General features: G+C 41.6%; 1 protein-coding gene across 1 annotated transcript in view; it reads right to left on the bottom strand.

Moving 5' to 3' along the window:
- XYLT1 (xylosyltransferase 1) overlaps window positions 1-17,573 on the bottom strand; it is a 315,876-nt gene that overhangs the window by 18,351 nt on the left and 279,952 nt on the right. Inside the window, exons 8-10 of the mRNA XM_008173025.4 lie at window positions 16,287-16,463; window positions 9,621-9,883; window positions 4,684-4,879 (exon numbers count right to left, since the gene is read on the bottom strand). Of these exons, the coding sequence (XP_008171247.2) occupies window positions 4,684-4,879; window positions 9,621-9,883; window positions 16,287-16,463 (636 nt within the window). The remainder of the gene's footprint in view (window positions 1-4,683; window positions 4,880-9,620; window positions 9,884-16,286; window positions 16,464-17,573) is intronic.

Here is a 17,573-nt window from a genome sequence, read left to right as displayed (position 1 = left end):
CAGAACTATACTGTATTTGCTGCCCCCACCCCCTTTTTGTGTGTCTCTGCTGCTGCCTGATTGCGTACTTCCGGTTCCAAATGAGGTGTGTGGTTGACAGGTCGGTTTGTAACTCTGGTGTTCTACTGTATATATCTCATTCTCAAATGTCAGCATGCCTACCAGAAATCAGCTCTTGAATGAAAAGCAGCTGGCTGAAGCTGAATCCAGGAAAGACCGACATGATGCTTCGCAGAAAGGAGAAATGCTTTGAAGAAGTAGGAGAGTCACCGTCTCCACCTTCCACTGAAGGCATACAATTCCAATTTGTCAGAATGGTGTGAAACCTTGGGATGCTCTTTCTCTCCTCACTGAGCTTGGATGACCAGGTTAGCATCGGTATCTAAAAATGCCTGCTTTGTCCCTTCCTTCCGGGCAAGGACCTGGCTGCAGTGATCCATGCCTTTGTCACCTCTAGGCTGGATTACTGTAATTCACCTGATGGAAGCTGAATGTGAAGGTGATGCACAGGCGCCAGCTGGTACAGAATGCAGTTGCCTGCCTTCTCCACGGTTTAGGCCACCAGGAGTACATCAAACCCATACTGATGTCCCCCTCCTCTGGCTCACAGCTGGCTTTTGATGCCAGTTTAAGGCTTTTGTCCTAATTTTCAAAGCAATTAGTGGATCAAGCCCCAGCAACATTACCGACCGCATTTCGATCTATGAATGATTGACAGCTGCGCTTCTCCAGGACAATGCTCATCAGAAAGCCCAAGATGAAGCATGTGATAGCTGCGCATAAAACAACTTTGGACAAGGGGATCTGGCTACAGAACTATTTTCCAGAAGGGATCAGAGGAATCCAGAGTGTGATTGTCTTTAGGAAATGCTGCAAAACCTTCCTCTTCGACCAAGCCTTTCCACCATAAAAATGACACACACACACACACACACACACAACACTGACACCCCTTTCTACCAAATAAACCCCTGCCAAAAAAAAAAAAAAAAGGAACCACACAAGGACCTTACCTCAAGCAGAGATTTTATTACAAAAAGGGAGACATGCCAGAGACTCAATAAAATCCACTAGGGACTTGGCTATTGATGTTATGTGGAAGATGGTCAGATACTACAATGATAGGCCAAAGCATAAAACTCTAAGATAGACTGAAATCCCATACCTCAGCCTAGACGTAGCATGAAGGAGTCCCTAGCCTACGGAGGGAGGGGTATGCTGGAGACAGAGAGGTCGTACGGCTGGAGCGCAGTGTGCTCTGGCAGTCTCCAGCTTTGGTACATTCCTTCGGGGACCTCAGCTAGATGACGTATGTTAGAGCAGCCCAGGCACTGCTTTAATCTACACTGGGGCCAGGGCCACTGCAGATCAGTCCACAGAATCAGGAAATCACAACCAGCTTCTTGATGTCCTCCCCAGACACACACTCTCTTGTGCTGAGCAGATTTCAATGCAGGAGAGGGGCTGAGGCTTTCAAGTTGTAGCATTTTATAGTGAAGGTGATTTTAAGCAATTCTGAGAACTTTTTATCCCTCCTTCCCTCTGAGCCCTGCGCTAAAACATTCTTAAAATAAGTTTTGGATACCGTATGTGGAACACACAGAGAGCATGGCGATGTGGGCTGGTGTCAAGGCTTCATTAACAGTCATTTGGGATGAGCTGCAGAGCTCTCTTGTGGCTTTGACATTCAAGAGTAAATCGCCTATTCAAAATCCACAATGGAAAAACTTTTATACCACATCACATTGTATGATAGTTTTCTATAGAGACAGCCATATACTATAGACCTCTCTCTTAAGGTAGATTATTCTGGGCTCCCACAATAAGATGTGGGTGCTGGGGATACTTGGGAATCTGGAATTCTCCCTTGTCTCATTGGTATAAAGCTCCTGTTTCCATCCTTGTTCAATCCCAAGATAAAATTTGCCCAAAATAAATTATGCCTTGATTATGGGTTTGTCTTTCATTGCTCTTCATAAGCAGGACCATTAGGTTCACACAATGCACACTAATTACTTGCCACCTGGTTTATTTTATTCTCTGTGATAAATCACAACTCTTAACAAGGCCAGAAATGAATTTAGTGTTCCAATGATACAGTTAGACCTGAAGTCTTTTAATACTTTAAATTAAATCAATCTTTCCCCCTCCAAGTGCATTAAATTTCAGGTTTCCTAAGATATAGCACAAATCCAGGTTTGCAGTAGATGACAAGGACACCCACACAAATATACAAATCATTTTTGAGGGGTCTGGGGCTGCCATCTGATGAGGATGGAGTGGGGGAACCCTAGCAATTTTTCCCTCTGACATTTCCTCTAATCATAAAATTCGACACAATAGAATGTGTTCAGAATCTACTGTGCAACTGCTATTCTGCCGTAAACTTTGCCAACACTTTGGTACCTCAACACTAGCACTCTCATAATGTCTATCACACTCACCTTTCTGTCTCACGCTTGTATTGGTGTTGTGGAAAACCTGCTCTTCAGGAAGCAGAGTTTGAGGAGCAAAATGGGGGAGCGGTAACCATAATAGTAGTAAAAGCAGCATGAGCCTAATCGGAACTGTAGCGATCCTATCACCCCTGCTATACTATTGGTTGTATGCATTGACCACAATGACCACTGTAAACTTTGTCTTATCTGCAGCACATTCTGAAGCAGCCTCCCTGTGCTCTTCCTGCTGGCCTCATTTGTGTGAGCCAGCAAAAGGACTGCAGTGCCCAGCCAATAACCACCTTGCCAATTCTAGTTCACTGCCTGATCGCAAGAAGAAAGTTATTGGGAAAGGCAGTACAAATATGGCATGACTAGCATAACCATCATCCTGAGTTTTCTGTCTGGTTGCTTAGCTCACAGCCTTTGATCCTAAGACTGTTGTAGTCCTCACAGTAGGGGCACGGATTGGTTTATTTGACAGTCATGAGATCTTTCAGAAGCAAGAAATGTCATTTAAAATGACGATGGATCGGTTCTGGGGCTGTCAGCCTTGACTGAAGCCAATGGAGTTATTCCGGATGTACACGAGGGAGCAAAGCTGGGTCCAAAAGCAGAGAGATCTGTTTTCCAAGGGGAGTGAGAAAATAAAGTAAATGTTTAAATGATGATTAAAATGATTGGCTTTGTGCTTCCTAGTCTTTCTTAATATGAATCAACGGCGAAAGGAGAAAACCATCTGAGACGCAACAAACAAAACTCTTTTCAAGAGTATCTGGATGACTATTTTCCAGTGGAAGAAAAATTTCCTTCTGAAGTGAGAGGAACTCACCCAGTGTCAAATTCTTCCCTTGCTTACACTTACATGACTCCCACTGAGGTCAGTGGGGGCACAGGCATCAATCTTAGGACAGATTTTGGGCCTTTTCCAGGAACTGATACAAGTCAAGATTTTTTCTTTTTCTTATTAACACTATATTTAAAATGGATACCCGAGTACTTTAAACACATTTTGTCACTCAGCTAGATGAACTGTTTCTGTTGCTCACCCACGTGTTTTCAAACGTAGAAGCACTTAAATCAGGAATTATGCTAAAGTAGAATTAAGAACCAAACAAACAACAGAAGTGCTACAAATCACAAGAAATACAGCTTGTATGACAATTTATCACTGCACGAAATGGCAAGTCAACCACCAGACACATTGATAAACAGAATGCATCCCACATTCATCTTCTTAATGGGACATTAATTTCTTGGATTTGCCACGCACACCAAAACACTGAATCCTACCTAGGCCTTTCTTAATTGCCCAAGAAGACGATAATTTATGGACTTGGCCACAATGACTGGGAACAAATTTGTTCAATCAATTTTATGCTTTAATTGAAATTTATGGCTTAACAAGAAACATCATGAAATTAACTGTTTAGACAGTTATATGTTTAAAATACAATATAGATGTCAGATTCTATTTTTGGTCTATTTCTCATGATGTATTTTAGGGGTACATTTTTTACAGTGTGTATGTCAGATAATGGGACAAATCCCAGGAGGAAATAACAGGATTTGTGGGTAAATCTCAGCCATTGCTGTGGTAATTTTCTCTTTGATGTTCCTACATCAATATTCTATCCATAATCCCCGACTTTTCCAAATTTTAATTTTTTCAGGGTGCTCACGAGAGGGAGGATTGAATAGCATAGGCTAGAGAAAAGAGCTGGCTCCATCACACAGTCCACCTCAATCCGGAGCTGCAGTGCCCTTTCCTCCCGCATCCCTGAGTCTCTCTGGAAGGGGAAATTGACACGGATGATAAGTCCTGTAAGATACTGACCACCTGTGGTGAGATAACTGCCCTCATCTGCCACTTAACTCAAGGGGATCTGAGGGCATTTACAATATTGCAGGAAGTGCTCAGCATGTTACACGGTTGGGCCATAAACCATGATTTGCATCAATATTTCCTATGACGAAGGACTTGTGCACTAACGCACTGAGCCACTCTGCCTCAGCCGTGTCTAAAATGCATTTGAAAAAGTTGATGAATTGACATGCAAATTCACCAGTTGTTTGTAAAAGAAGTGGCTGATTGGTTGGGTTTTTTTGCTCCACTAATTGGCTGGCTGTGGGCATTTTTTTTTTTTTGGCTTGGCTGCACAAGGGGGATGGGGGTGAGGGCTTGTACCAAAAATGCGCCCTGGCTGGCAAAATGGCTAGGACTGCTCTAGCTAGGATTGCTTACCTCTGAAAACTGCAGCCTTCCAAAATCACTTGGTGGACTAGCAATCTTAAACATTTTCTTTGGCATCACCCAAGTTTCCAAAGTCTCTAGTTTACTGACAGCCAGATTTGTTGCATGATGTTTGATTAGGAAGCCCTGAAAACGATCAGCGAGGAAGTAGAGTTGGACTGAAACTGGATGGCCCATGGGATAGTACCTGTAAAACACACAGTATACGCACATGGACATGGATTATGAAAAAGCAGACACATGAAATCACCATTTACTTCAGGCTAATGGTTTAAAAGGACATTTGTTTCAAAGAAATATGCTGCTTTAACATTAAGAGATATTAAATTTGTTCATTACTCGTTATCAGATATTCGTAGGCTTTTCTGATTACTCAAACAAAAAATTGTTAGTAAGAACATGCATTCATTTAAAAGGCATTCAAAGCTAAACTTTTACGCTGTCTCTTTGGACCAGAAAATTCCATTTCCTTACAAATCCTTTCTGCTTAAAAGGTGCTGCACAAAGGTGGACAGTTTGAACTCTGAAGATATTATTTTACTGAGTGGTGAGGAGACCAAGCTACAAAGTTCAGATCCAAAGTTTTCCCAGATTCAGGGGTGTTCAGATTTGGGGTTCCACTCCAAAGTGAAGTCCATGTCAAAACCAAATCCAAACTTTCCTCAAAGACAGGGGTATCCAATTTCAAGCCATGTTCAAGTGCTTCTCTAATTTCATTTTGTAAGGGAAGGGTGGACAGTGGGGATCTGTCTACACTGCAGTAAAAGACTCACATCATGGCCATGACTGGCTTGGGTCGGCTGACTCAGCTGGTACTTGGGCTGCGGGGCTTTATAGTTGGCCCTGTTTCTGCATGCGCTTAATCTTCCACACTATAAGTAGCTTTAGTGCCTTCAATGGACTATTCGTAGTGTGTAAAGCTAAGCACATGAGTAAGTCTTTGCAGGATTGGGGCCTTTCTGCCTCATGGCTGAGAAGCCAAAATAAAAGAAAATATAAATGTGTAGATGTGGACAAGGGGGAAAACTTTCCAACCAAATGGAGAGAAATGCAGCTTGGCCAGTTTCTAAATATTCTGGTGACAGTTCTATGACATTAATAAATGTCCACTGTTTACATAATTACTGTTATAAAATTCCTTACCCTTGTGACTTCAGAAAGCCTTTGATACCAATGTACAGATGTAAAAAGTAGTCCATTAAGTAACTGTAGCAAACAGCCCTACCAACCTGTGAATATTTGAAAGCAGTACTGGACACTAAAGCAGAAGGTATGTTTGTTATGTATATATTCGATCATAACTCATTATCTGTCTCTCTGTTTTTATGGCCCCCATCACTATTTCATCCAAGTACCTCTCACTGCTACAGTAAAAACGGATGCCTCTTTCACATGATTTGCCATTTACAATTACATTACAATTACAAGGTGGTCATCTTGAACCAGCTCTCAATATTATATTTGCCACATAGAAATGAAAAATACAAATTCAAGGAAAGCCCTTCTATCTTCCAATTGCCAAAGATTGGATGCACCACAGAGCTCTTCTCCTGCTGCTTTCTTCCAACTCCAACCACTCTTAAATTAAATCACCATACTGACGGTTAGTCTCACGTCACAAAACCACCGCATAGTATGCAATGATTGGTATGCTTTCTTCAAGAGAGTCCCACGATGGGAACAGTAGAGGGCACTGCAAGTCAGGGCACAGGAGATGCACTGGCTGAGCTAGTGCCCAATTCAAGTCAATGCAACTAAGTCTCGCTCTCATGAGTATCGGATTCATTCACAAAGGGATGTGTTCTACCCATTGAGTTCTGCAGGGCTGCATGGGTAAAATGGAAAGAAGGAGCTGGCCCAAACTTTTTATAACACAACCTTCTTGCTAGTGGAAAGGTTGGGATTGCTTGTGCCCGGGATCATCACCATTTTGTACTTATTAAAGCTGGTCTACACAGTGAGTTCCCGTTCAGTAAGTCAGGGTGCGAATCTACAGCGCACCAGCTTGCCAACGGCAGTGCAGTGAAAATCCCAGCATGCAGCTTAGTGTACTATACTGACGTATACTGAGCCGCATTCCAGGACTTTCACTGCACTGCAGCACTGTCCGCACAGCGAGTTAGTGCATGGCAAGCTGGTGCGCTGTAGATTCGCACCCTGGTTTGCTGTACAGTAACTTGCCATGTCAATATGCCCTTAGAAAGACTAACCAGGAAATTTAGTAGCTTTTTATTAAGCTCTTGAAATAAAAGTCACCATGGCCACAGATTTAAATGACAAACTTATGGCTCGCTTGTTCTTTCACCCTGAAAAAGATTTTCTTGGCAATATAGAAAAAGGTATAATTTATGGCTCTGGCATCAGTATCACTTGCAATTTTTACAATCCTGTAATTAACTGTTAGTCTACTGTAAATACTCAGAAACAAATATGTGACGGACTCATTGAAAGCCTACTGGTGTCACATCCACCCACAAAACCTAGCTTGCTAAAACCAGACTCCCCATGATATAATATCACAGGGAGCTAGCAATGAAGACAGCCAGTCAGGAACAATGCTGCATTATAAGAAACCAGTACCACCAGGGCTGAAATGTCTAGAGCATGAGAAATAAACATAGCAAGACAGAATACAAACAAGGCCGACACTGATGGACTCTGCTAAAAACACAGCAAACAGAGCACTGCAGCCAGTACAGGCAACAAACTAACTTCTGTTCTGAATATTAAAGACCTCCTGTTTTAGGTATATGTTGCAGCAAATATTTACAGTATCCATGAAACAGTCTGAGTAAATTATCTCATGGCAGCAGTTGGGAAAAATGTCTAGAGATGAAAAGAAATAAATGAAATCCCAACACCCTCTAATGTGTCTTGCACAGAATATGTCAACACTTAATATCATCTAGTTCAAGAACAGTCTGCCGGAGGTGCATCTTTTTGAGGCAGTGGTCTACCCCTCTTTAGGTGAGGTCTGTCAGACAATTTCTTTTATAGAAATCTTTTGGGCAGCAACAATTTCTCATAGACACTGGTTGCAGCATGGGAGTGACTCTGAATGTGATCTTGAGCTGTAGACTTTTCCTTGTGGTGCCTCCAGCAGTGTGAAATAAACAGGGGTGGTGACTCGATATCATCTGATGTCGCGTTGCTGCCAGCCCTACAGCAAAAGTGATACAGCCAAGGAACCCAACCCGGGTGGAGATGCCAAAAGGGGAAGAGTTGTGTTTTGTAAAGTAAGGACTAGCCATTCCTATAAAATATAAATTGGATGGTACTTTAAACTGTACTTGTTGCTACATAATCAGATATTAACAACCTGCATGGAATGTTTGTTGAGGTTTAGCCCAAGTATCCAAGTGCAGTTTCAATTGGATATGATAGTCGTCACTTCCTGCCATAAACTGTTTCATAGTTTTGCTGTGTAGGGTTAAACAGCTATATTTCACCCCAGAGGTGGTTGCATTTCAATGGTGGATGAAGGGATTGCCTTGTATACAGTCTATCAGTTTAAGCTTGAAAAGCACTTTGTGATCCTTTGAGATGAAAGGCTCTATATACATGCAGTAAGATAATATAAATAATCATCACCATGTTGGCAAAAGGAATAAGAACATAAAGCAATTGCAATATGATTTTATTACCTGCCACATGTAGCTCTCATTTCCTGCGCTGGTTAAATTGCTACAAGCCAAGTGACTTTGGCAGTCACCAGATCTGTCTCTTTCAAGTCAGGGATGGTATGCTCCCAGTTATTATTTATATCTAATTGTTATTGATCTTTTATTGCTTTGTAGCAAGAGCCTTTACTGGTAGGGCTGTAATAGAAATCTAGATCACTTATTTCCCGAGCTTCTCAAGTGGGACAGTACTCAGCACTTTGGTGAGTGACTAAGAATGGCACAGAGAATTAGGTTCCTACTCAAGAACACATGAAGGACCAACTCCATTTGTCAAACTGCAAGGAATGGCTTTAGCACTCAGAGCTAGATTAAGTGTGTTTTCTGTTAGGGTAAAAACTAGAAGGGCACATGAGTCCCGACAAACAACGTAAAAGTAATTACATTTTAGAGCAGAAAGGGAACCATACAATACAAGGGAAGATTTAAAGGATGCAATATCCTTGTGTTGAAAATAAAGAGCTTTAACATGTGAGTGCAGACAACAAACACCTACCACAAGACTTAGTTTTGCTTTGAAACGAATGAAAGTAAATCTGTTTAACTATAAGCATTTGTTAAAATGGATTTTTCTTCACTTGATTTATAGCTGGAAATCTTCAATAAAAAAGCGTGTCTAACATCTTTGATTTAAAAAAATATATTAATTTATACATATTAATGGAATAATTGCCTGTTGCTTTTAAAAACACCATTGGCTGCATTTTCAGCAGAAGGCTACTGCAACTGTTCAAGAAAACTTAACTTGTGTGATTAGTTCTTGTGAGCATCACACATAAAAATCTGCTTTTAGAGGGGCAAGCAGGAAAGATCGTTAACCCTCATTTTTGAGGGACTGAAATCCTGCCTTCTGCTTCCTGGCAAGTACAAATGTCAGCATGCCTCTGCTGAAATGAGACTAAGAATCCAGGAGCTGTGAATATAAACATATACTCACTAAATTAATAAATAAAACTCACCACCCAAATGGAACCTGTCACTACTGACTAGGCATAAGAGGTGCTCTTTAAAAGTATATCAAACAAATCACATACATAATGTCAACCCTGGACAACCAATATATATCAGTAAGTATAAACACCTTTGAAAATATGCATCAAACCCCCAGCTGACAAGTCCTGTACATACATCAGCCTATACAAGAAAGTGGGTGAAATGCCCTGGGTGGGGATCCTCACTGATCTTTGGATCAGGCCCTGTACCTCTAAGACTCCTGCTTTTGCAGGGAAAAAGAAGTTTCAAACTAACCGGCAGCTGTTGTCTCCGTCAGTGTGCAATGACGTCTCAGCTCTCCTTAGGCCCAAGCGGGAAAATGAGTGATACATGGTCAGAATGACATCACTGAGGCTATGGATGCCGTCGGGCTCATCATATATATTCTCCCAGTACGACCTGAGGCCTGGCGTGCCAGATGGGTAGTTACCATACAAATAATAGTCCAACTGGCCGATGATTTCTTGATTCACCACGGCTTCAAATTTGCGTGCAAAGAACGTTGGCCTGGCGGTTTGCTGTGTTGATACGAAAGAAAAAAATACCTTAGAGTTAGTTCCCATTTCCAGTCACAAACCTCTTGTTCTAAGCAATAGGCTGGAGCTAAGGATGTAAGCAGCATTTACCCATGTCCACAGACAAGTTAAGCAATAATGCTGGAGATGGAGTAAGTGTTATATAAAAATCTGTGCTTTCCTCCAACCATCTTGCAGAAGGTCCCTATGCTAGTGCACAAAAGGAGAAACTTCTTGCCCCACCCTTGAGCCTTCTGTTTACCTGTCCAGGGCCAGACAGAATTTTATTCTAAATATTTGGTTTTACAGCTCACAGAAGTGCACTTTAAAGAATCTATAGAAGACAAGATTCCTGCCCTGAAGAGTTTATAATCTAAATAAAGACAGGACATGACAATCAGCAGGAAGAGAGAAAGACAAGAATTACAACAAGACTATGGCCATTGCATAAGAAAAGGATTTGAAGTCTACCAGGGGAAAGGGGTAGTGGAACCTGTGGAAGAGCTAAAAATCAAGAGTCTGCTGCTTACTTGGGTTTAGGCTTTCCCTTTGCAGAGACTATTTAAAATTGTTTCCTCTAAGAATAGGAGATAGCAGATAGATACGAAGTGTGAATACACTCTAGAGAGCGAAACAGTGAAATAGAAATCTACCACAAATAATTGTAAGAAATAGGCTTGTCAACCCCGAGATTTAGACATTGCGCTTCTTTTATACACAGAAAGGTGAACACACTGGATATATCATTCCCTTAGAACCTGGTAGGTAACTTTGTTACGTGAACCAAAATGTCATCTGTGAGATGCAGGCAAACAAGTATAGCAGTATTAGTGGGCCACAGAAAAGATCAGCGTGACCTGGTGAATAGCAGCTCTACCACTGAACTGCTGTGTAACCTTGGGTAAGTCACGTCACCTTTCTGTGCCCTTGTTTCTTCTCTCATTCTTTGTCTATCTTGTCTACTTAGATCATAAACTCTTGACAAGACAACGGTCTCTTTCCCAACAGATATGAACAATGCCTAGCACCACGGTCTGATCATGGCTGGGGCCTATACTGTACTGCAATACAAACAAATAAATAATAATACTAATACAGAAAAAAAATGGGAAGAGGAGACTATTTCCTTTAGCTTAAATCGCTGTCTTGCAGTGGTCAGTCTCAGAGCAACAGACAACTCAGGCCGAGAAGAATGTCTATCGGATCAGTGATCAAAGATGGGCAAAGGATATCAAAGGGGTCATCTTGATCTATCTGGGGGAGTTCTACATAAAGTAAAAATCCTAAAGAGGTCAAACCTAGTGACCCTTACCCATACGGACAAAGTATACTGTTCTCTCAAGGGTACTCAGATATGAGCCAGGTATAGAGAAATGAAGAGTGGGGATGAATAGCCTGCTGTTTGCTCTTCTTTGATCTATAAAAACAAGCTGTTGTGGCCAAAGATTTTGCATTTTTGAGTAATTCCTTCTTATCAGAGTATGTGGAAAATTTTTTAACAGGATTGTAGGACTCATTGGGCCAGATTCATCCCTGGTGTAACTCCATTGACTTCCAGCATGAATTTGGCTATTATAATGACATTGCTAAAGACCAATTCACTACCTGCTGTTTGCAAGACATAATTGGTATCATGAAGTTTTGCACTTGTCATTGAGGGTATCTGGGGCATTATTTCACTCAGGAAGACCAGTATTATGCACAATAATACAAATATATAGAACCTCTGTTTACAAGCATTCCTTAGTTCTCTTTTGTTCAAACTCATCCTTGTGCACAGAGCTAGTACAAGATCTATACGCCACTTTGAAGTCCCATTTAAGACCTCAAAATTAAGTGGGTCTTAAGTGGTGCATAGGCTTTGTGCTGACCCTCTGTACAGGAGTGGATTGCACTCTTTCAGAACAAGGTTTTTGCAATCAGAAATAAGCGAGCAACTACCAGCTAGGATGCAGTATGATATTAGACTAAAGAAGAAGCTCCATACTGGTTTCCAGACCAAGATAATATGTTTCAAGTGCACTTATTGAAAGGCTTTCTATCAGCATCACACTAAAGTTTAGTAGAGCACACACAGAAAGTTTAGGGAACATGTTACCATTCCATGAAACCCTAAAGGAACAGGATTACTGCAGTCTTCACAGCATTCCATCTATATTTTATTCTCAACATACTGTCATTATAAACAATCTTCTCTTCCTGAATTTCATCAAATATAAATGAGAGGAATATGCTAAATCAGTTTAGGGGATTAAAATGCAAGCAAGTTAGAGTCAATGCTTGTTATTAACACATGGTGTCTGAAAGCTAATCAAATTAAAGGAAAAACAGAAAGTTTAAGGGAAAAAAACGCTGGAATCTTTCTAGTAATAGAAGAGGCTATTTCCAGGATCTATTTGGATTTTAAAGTAGTGTACATGGATAGCTAATCAGTTAGCTTGAAATCATTTTAGAAGGGTATGGAAGAATTAAGCTTGGAATATTACAGCTCCTTTATAACACTACAAGTTTAATGATCCTCAACATAGCTCTTGCTTTTTTTGGTTCTCATTCTGTTTAATCCTGTCCTTTTGTAGCTAATTCGGGAGGAGACAGAGTGAGGCCAGGTCTATACAAGGAGCGCTTTGCCAGTATAGCTATACTAGCGTACTGTAACTGGCAGAGGGCTAGTAGTGTGGACAAAAGTTTATGCCAGCAAAACTGCACTTTTGCTGGTATAAGTTACTGTAGCCCCCCTCCACCCTCCAAGCAAAATAAGTTATACTGGGAAAAGCAGTTTTTTCCATCACTTGCCTCAGCCAATTAATTAAATGTCCCAAGTGGGTTTAAATGTTTTGGAATGTGAAGTAATAAGTTAGTACTACCCATACAGGGCAGGGCAGTGGGAAGAAGCATGGTGATTAGTGGTCACAAAGATAAAGTCTACACGATAGAGATGGGTCTGTGGAAAAGGGTGGGGGAGAGAGAGAGAGAGATGGGCTTGCAAAAGAGAGCAAGAGATGTCCGGAAGCTACAGATTTATATCCCATTGCTGTTATCTTCTTCCACAAATGGGCCAAGAGTTTTGTGCTGTGACAGGATATAATTAATATTGGTTGGATTCCGGATCATGTTCTGGCCTTTATATGTTGTCCCACAACAGCATAAGGTTGGGATACTCAGCCCCCGCCTCCCTCCCAACGTAGGGCTGTGATGGATGGATAAAAAGGAAGGTGTGGGAGAGGGACTGGCCAAAGAACTATGTCTTCAGTCTATGAGGGTTGCACAGCAGTCTGCTGTAAAGTAGAGCAGCCCCTGGGACTCACCAAGCTTACTCGACAAGCTCCCAAAGCAGGCAGAATCCTGGAGGCACATAAATGCCTTAAAGCCACCTTGCCACCTTCCTGAGAAGAACAGTACAAATCTAGCTCACTATATCGACACAAAGAAGATAGAATGCGAGAGAGAGATTATAAATTGTGGTTTCCTTCAGGATTGGTTTCAGGATGATTTATCCTCACTGGTCAATAAATGAGAGGAACCAAAGATACATAACCAATGTTTACTGCTTCCTGAAGTCTCTACTCTCTGTATTTCCAAAGACAATGGCTTCTGCACTAGCAAGTGTTCATTTGAGGGGTTTCTTTTTTTATTAGAGAGTATGACTGCTGCCCAGCTGCACTGGCTTTCCTGGAATGGGCTGTTGCCAAGTCCTGCAAAAGACAGCCACTCCCTACAGAGTGGGAGAACTCTTCTCTCTCCCCTGCCAGAGACCCCTATTGTTCAATTGCAGTGGTGAGGGAATGAGAAGGCCTGGATGCAGAGAACACCAAGTTCTTGTTATCCACATGTGCCCAATTGGCAGAAAACAAGGAAAACAACAGAAAAATCAATCATATCCTTCACAAAGTGCAGTAAGGTTGCCTGACCAAGCCAAAGAGGGGATAAAGGGAACCTCAGTGGGAGAACATAAGACAATGAGCTGTCGGGAGTATCTGTTTCCCTTTTCTGCATTTCTTCCTTCTTTAAATATGTGCCTTTAAATTTTTTCTTCAGTGACTCAACCCAGATAATGAACTCCTCTAGGAGCTTTACAAACATATTTCTCATGTGGCAAATCAAGCTAGTTTTTATATAGATATATGAATATATGTATGTATGTATGTATGTATGAATGGACACACACATATATATAGCCTGATTATCCACTTCACTGACACTTGTGTAAGTCAGGATTAATTCCATCCAAATCAGTGGATGCTCCCCAGGTATAAAACTATTGTGAGTGAAAACAGAACATGGCCCATTATATCTAATTAGGCCACTAGATTCAGATAAAAGGTAGAGAGGGATGGGTGAGGAGTGATTTTGCCATGTTAACTTACATGGAGACCAATTAAGCACAATGCAGTACAGTCAATCTGTACAAAGCAGTTTGTGAAGAGCACTCGGGACAGAAGCTGAAATTTCCCTTTTCTTGCACCAGTTCCCATACTGAGAGCCAGCTCCAGCTCTCCTGCATGTGATGACTCACTGTGTGCTGGGGAGATGGAACAAACTTTTCACGATGAGTAGTCAGCATGAGACACGGATCCCCTGCAGCACTAGAACAATTTATGAGAGGTCAAGCAGCGAGCAAAGAATATGCAGATGTAGAAGTGCAGAAGCCCAGAAGAGGAGCCAGAACAGAATTTTAAACAGTGTCAGCTGAACATGACTTCTGTTAGGTTATACATTTCACAATTCCTGGTAGGGCTCTGAGAAGGGAGATTGGCTATAAAAAGGCTGAAAAACAATCATTTAGCTGTATAGTTTATATGTATAGATTTGCCGTTTCAAAGTGTTAACAGGATTCTGGGAGAGGTGCCATCTATGGCAGAGGCTCTTAGGTTTTGATCAGTCCCTTTTAAACTTCCTGCTTTGTACTATACAGAATTTTGGATGTTTTAGTAGTTGTACACTTCTTAATTCTACTTTGTTAGCTTTTAAACTGGCTTTATTTTATCTTGTTCAGGTTTTGTGTACCAGCTTTGGGGAGTGGCAGAGATCAAAGGTGCTACAGATCTTATTATAAGAAATTCTTTTTCATTCTATGACTGCTCAGATCGTGTGCTCGCCCCTCTGATATTCCCTCCCTCTGTAGCACACTGTATTTCTTTGGGAATTGTGAGTGATGTTTGTGGTGAAATGTGTGTATTTCAGGGACTTTCTTATCAGGCATATGTCAGGCTTATTTCAGCATGTGATTGCTGGGCTTTTACTGCTCAGTTTGCCTGATTAGTCCCTGAAATGTGGTTAACGCATATATTGTAGCTTGGAGGTGAGTCAGACTCTGCTGATTCTCTCTAGTTTATCAAGGCTTTTTTTACTTATTCTTCGCTGGACTCTTGACTGGGTCAGAGGCTGGGATGCCTGGGTGTGTCAGAGAAGCTCTTTTAAGGTAAATGCTTTGTTTAGCATTTTTGTGAGTGCCTCTGTCACTGACATTAGCCATGCTTGGTATATACACCTCTACCCCGATATAACGCTGTCCTCGGGAGCCAAAAAATCTTACCGCGTTATAGGTGAAACTGCATTATATCAAACTTGCTTTGATCCGCCGGAGTGCGCAGCCCCGTCCCCCCGGAGCACTGCTTTACCACGTTATATCCAAATTAGTGTTATATCGGGTCGCGTTATATCGGGGTAGAGGTGTAGTATATTTCAACAGAAACAAGGTCTCTGTTTTGGACTGGCTGTCATTTATGCTTCATGAGGTATTGCAACCCGCCCCACACAAAGCCTGAGTAAACAGGCTTTGTGCAGGGAAACTTGCAGGGATTGGAGCATGTAACTACAGATCCAGTAACCTGCTGCCTCTCTCATGTGTGGTTCACTGGCCCCTTGCATTGGGAAATGCTTGAAAAGATACAAACTGTAACACATGGCTTTATGTAACACACCGTAATGTATTGTTAGTACCAAGCACTCAGGCCTATTACAGCCCAGAGCCCAATCACACCCGCTGCCCATCCAATGTTGCTCTCGTCTGCCTCCCTAGATAGTGTAGCATAAGGGGGAAATCAAACGTCTTAAGGTTCCTATACTGCAGTTTTGCCAACTCCAAGTGTCCAAAAACCGTAAGTCAAACCCCCAAAATCATAAGATTACCTTACAAATCATGACTTTAAAAATTATAATTACAAATGTTGGAGTCCTTTAATTTGCCTTTTGGCTTTTGAGCCTTCAGGGTTCACTCGGGTGACATTTTCAAGCTTTTCCCCTTCAGCCAGGAGGGTCAGAATCTTCCTTTTTAAAAAGTGAAAACAGATTCTTACGTCATAACCTGAATCCATAGCCATGAAATTAGACTGCTTCCCAACATCAAAGAGATAGAGAAGTGAAAAACCAGCCCCCGTGACACATGGTGAGCAGAGAGCTGACTTACCTGAAATCTGTGGAAGTCTGCTGGTTTGAAATCATTAGGAGAGCAGCCACACCAATCAACAATGTGCTTGTACTGACATTTGCAGCCCAGTTTACGGTTCCAGTTAGTGATGCGCAAATTGTTGTCCACCATGGAGTCACAGTGAGGGCTATTTTCCAGGACAGTATGAAAGAAGGACTGCAAGAAAATAACAGTTCAGTACATTTAGCAATGCAGACTTCTGTTTTCATCTTCACTTTCAGCTCAGAAAACCAGCCGACAGTCCTGAACCTTGACCGACCTGGACTATCCTCTCTAGAAGTAAGAAAGTTACCTTCCCTTGCAGCTTTGCCTTGGTCCCCTCTCTATAGGATAGAAAGCATAGCACAGAGCAGAAACAGCCAAACAATAATAAAGTCTGGGGTAAACCCATGCTACAAAAGGCTGATTGGCTGCAGGCGTTCTAGCTCTTTAGACCTCTGGAATGACTGGCTTTGTGATCCTGAAACTGAAAGGCACCATTCTCATTACTGTGCTGTATTTATTTCAGTTGTCCGAGAAATTCCTGCTTCAAGGGATCCCTATTATTTTGTCTTCAAAGTTACTCTGTGGTCTACTACGCTCAGAACTGTTTTCCTTGGAGACACGTTGATGATAAATTTCAAAGCGTTTTCTATGATAACTCTCAGGCTGTATCTTCCACCACTGTTATTGATGGCAAAACAAACAGCCTCGTAATCAATTCTTCTGTTAGTCTGTCTACCTCAGAGACCAAGGATTACTTGTAATGTGCTGCTAGCCGAGTGACCTCATACAGAAAAATAACACTCACCCCAGCTACCAGAAGGACATTCTGTCTCCTGCAATTACTTCTGAAATTGTAAGTCTTTATTTGCTGACTCAAGGCAGCAAGGAATTCCTATTGGGTTCTCCTAATTATATCATTATAATTTCAGCTATTACATAAATCCTGTGTAATGGGGACCGATGTAGCAGGTTAACAGGTCAGCAAAGGCAGAATGATTTTTAGAAGTTACATATGGACCTAGTATAAGAAAACCTTGTGGAGGGCAGCAGTGCAAAATGATCAAACTTAGCTCTGCAAAAGATGATTTTTAGGAGCAGTGACTTGTCTTTAAAAACTGCTATAGCATGATCTATAAATAAATGGCATAGCATTAGCATGGCTGACCCCCAAATAATCCCCCTACCCTTTTTTAATGTTAAATGACAGCCCAGTGAATATGGATTTTACGCTTGAATTGTCTGGTTAAACCCATAAAGGCATACATTCCCAGTCAAGCGAGA

This window comes from Chrysemys picta, chromosome 10 (assembly GCF_011386835.1).
Source record: "Chrysemys picta bellii isolate R12L10 chromosome 10, ASM1138683v2, whole genome shotgun sequence".
NCBI classification, from domain to species: Eukaryota; Metazoa; Chordata; order Testudines; family Emydidae; genus Chrysemys; species Chrysemys picta.
This window is presented reverse-complemented; position numbering and strand designations above follow the sequence as displayed.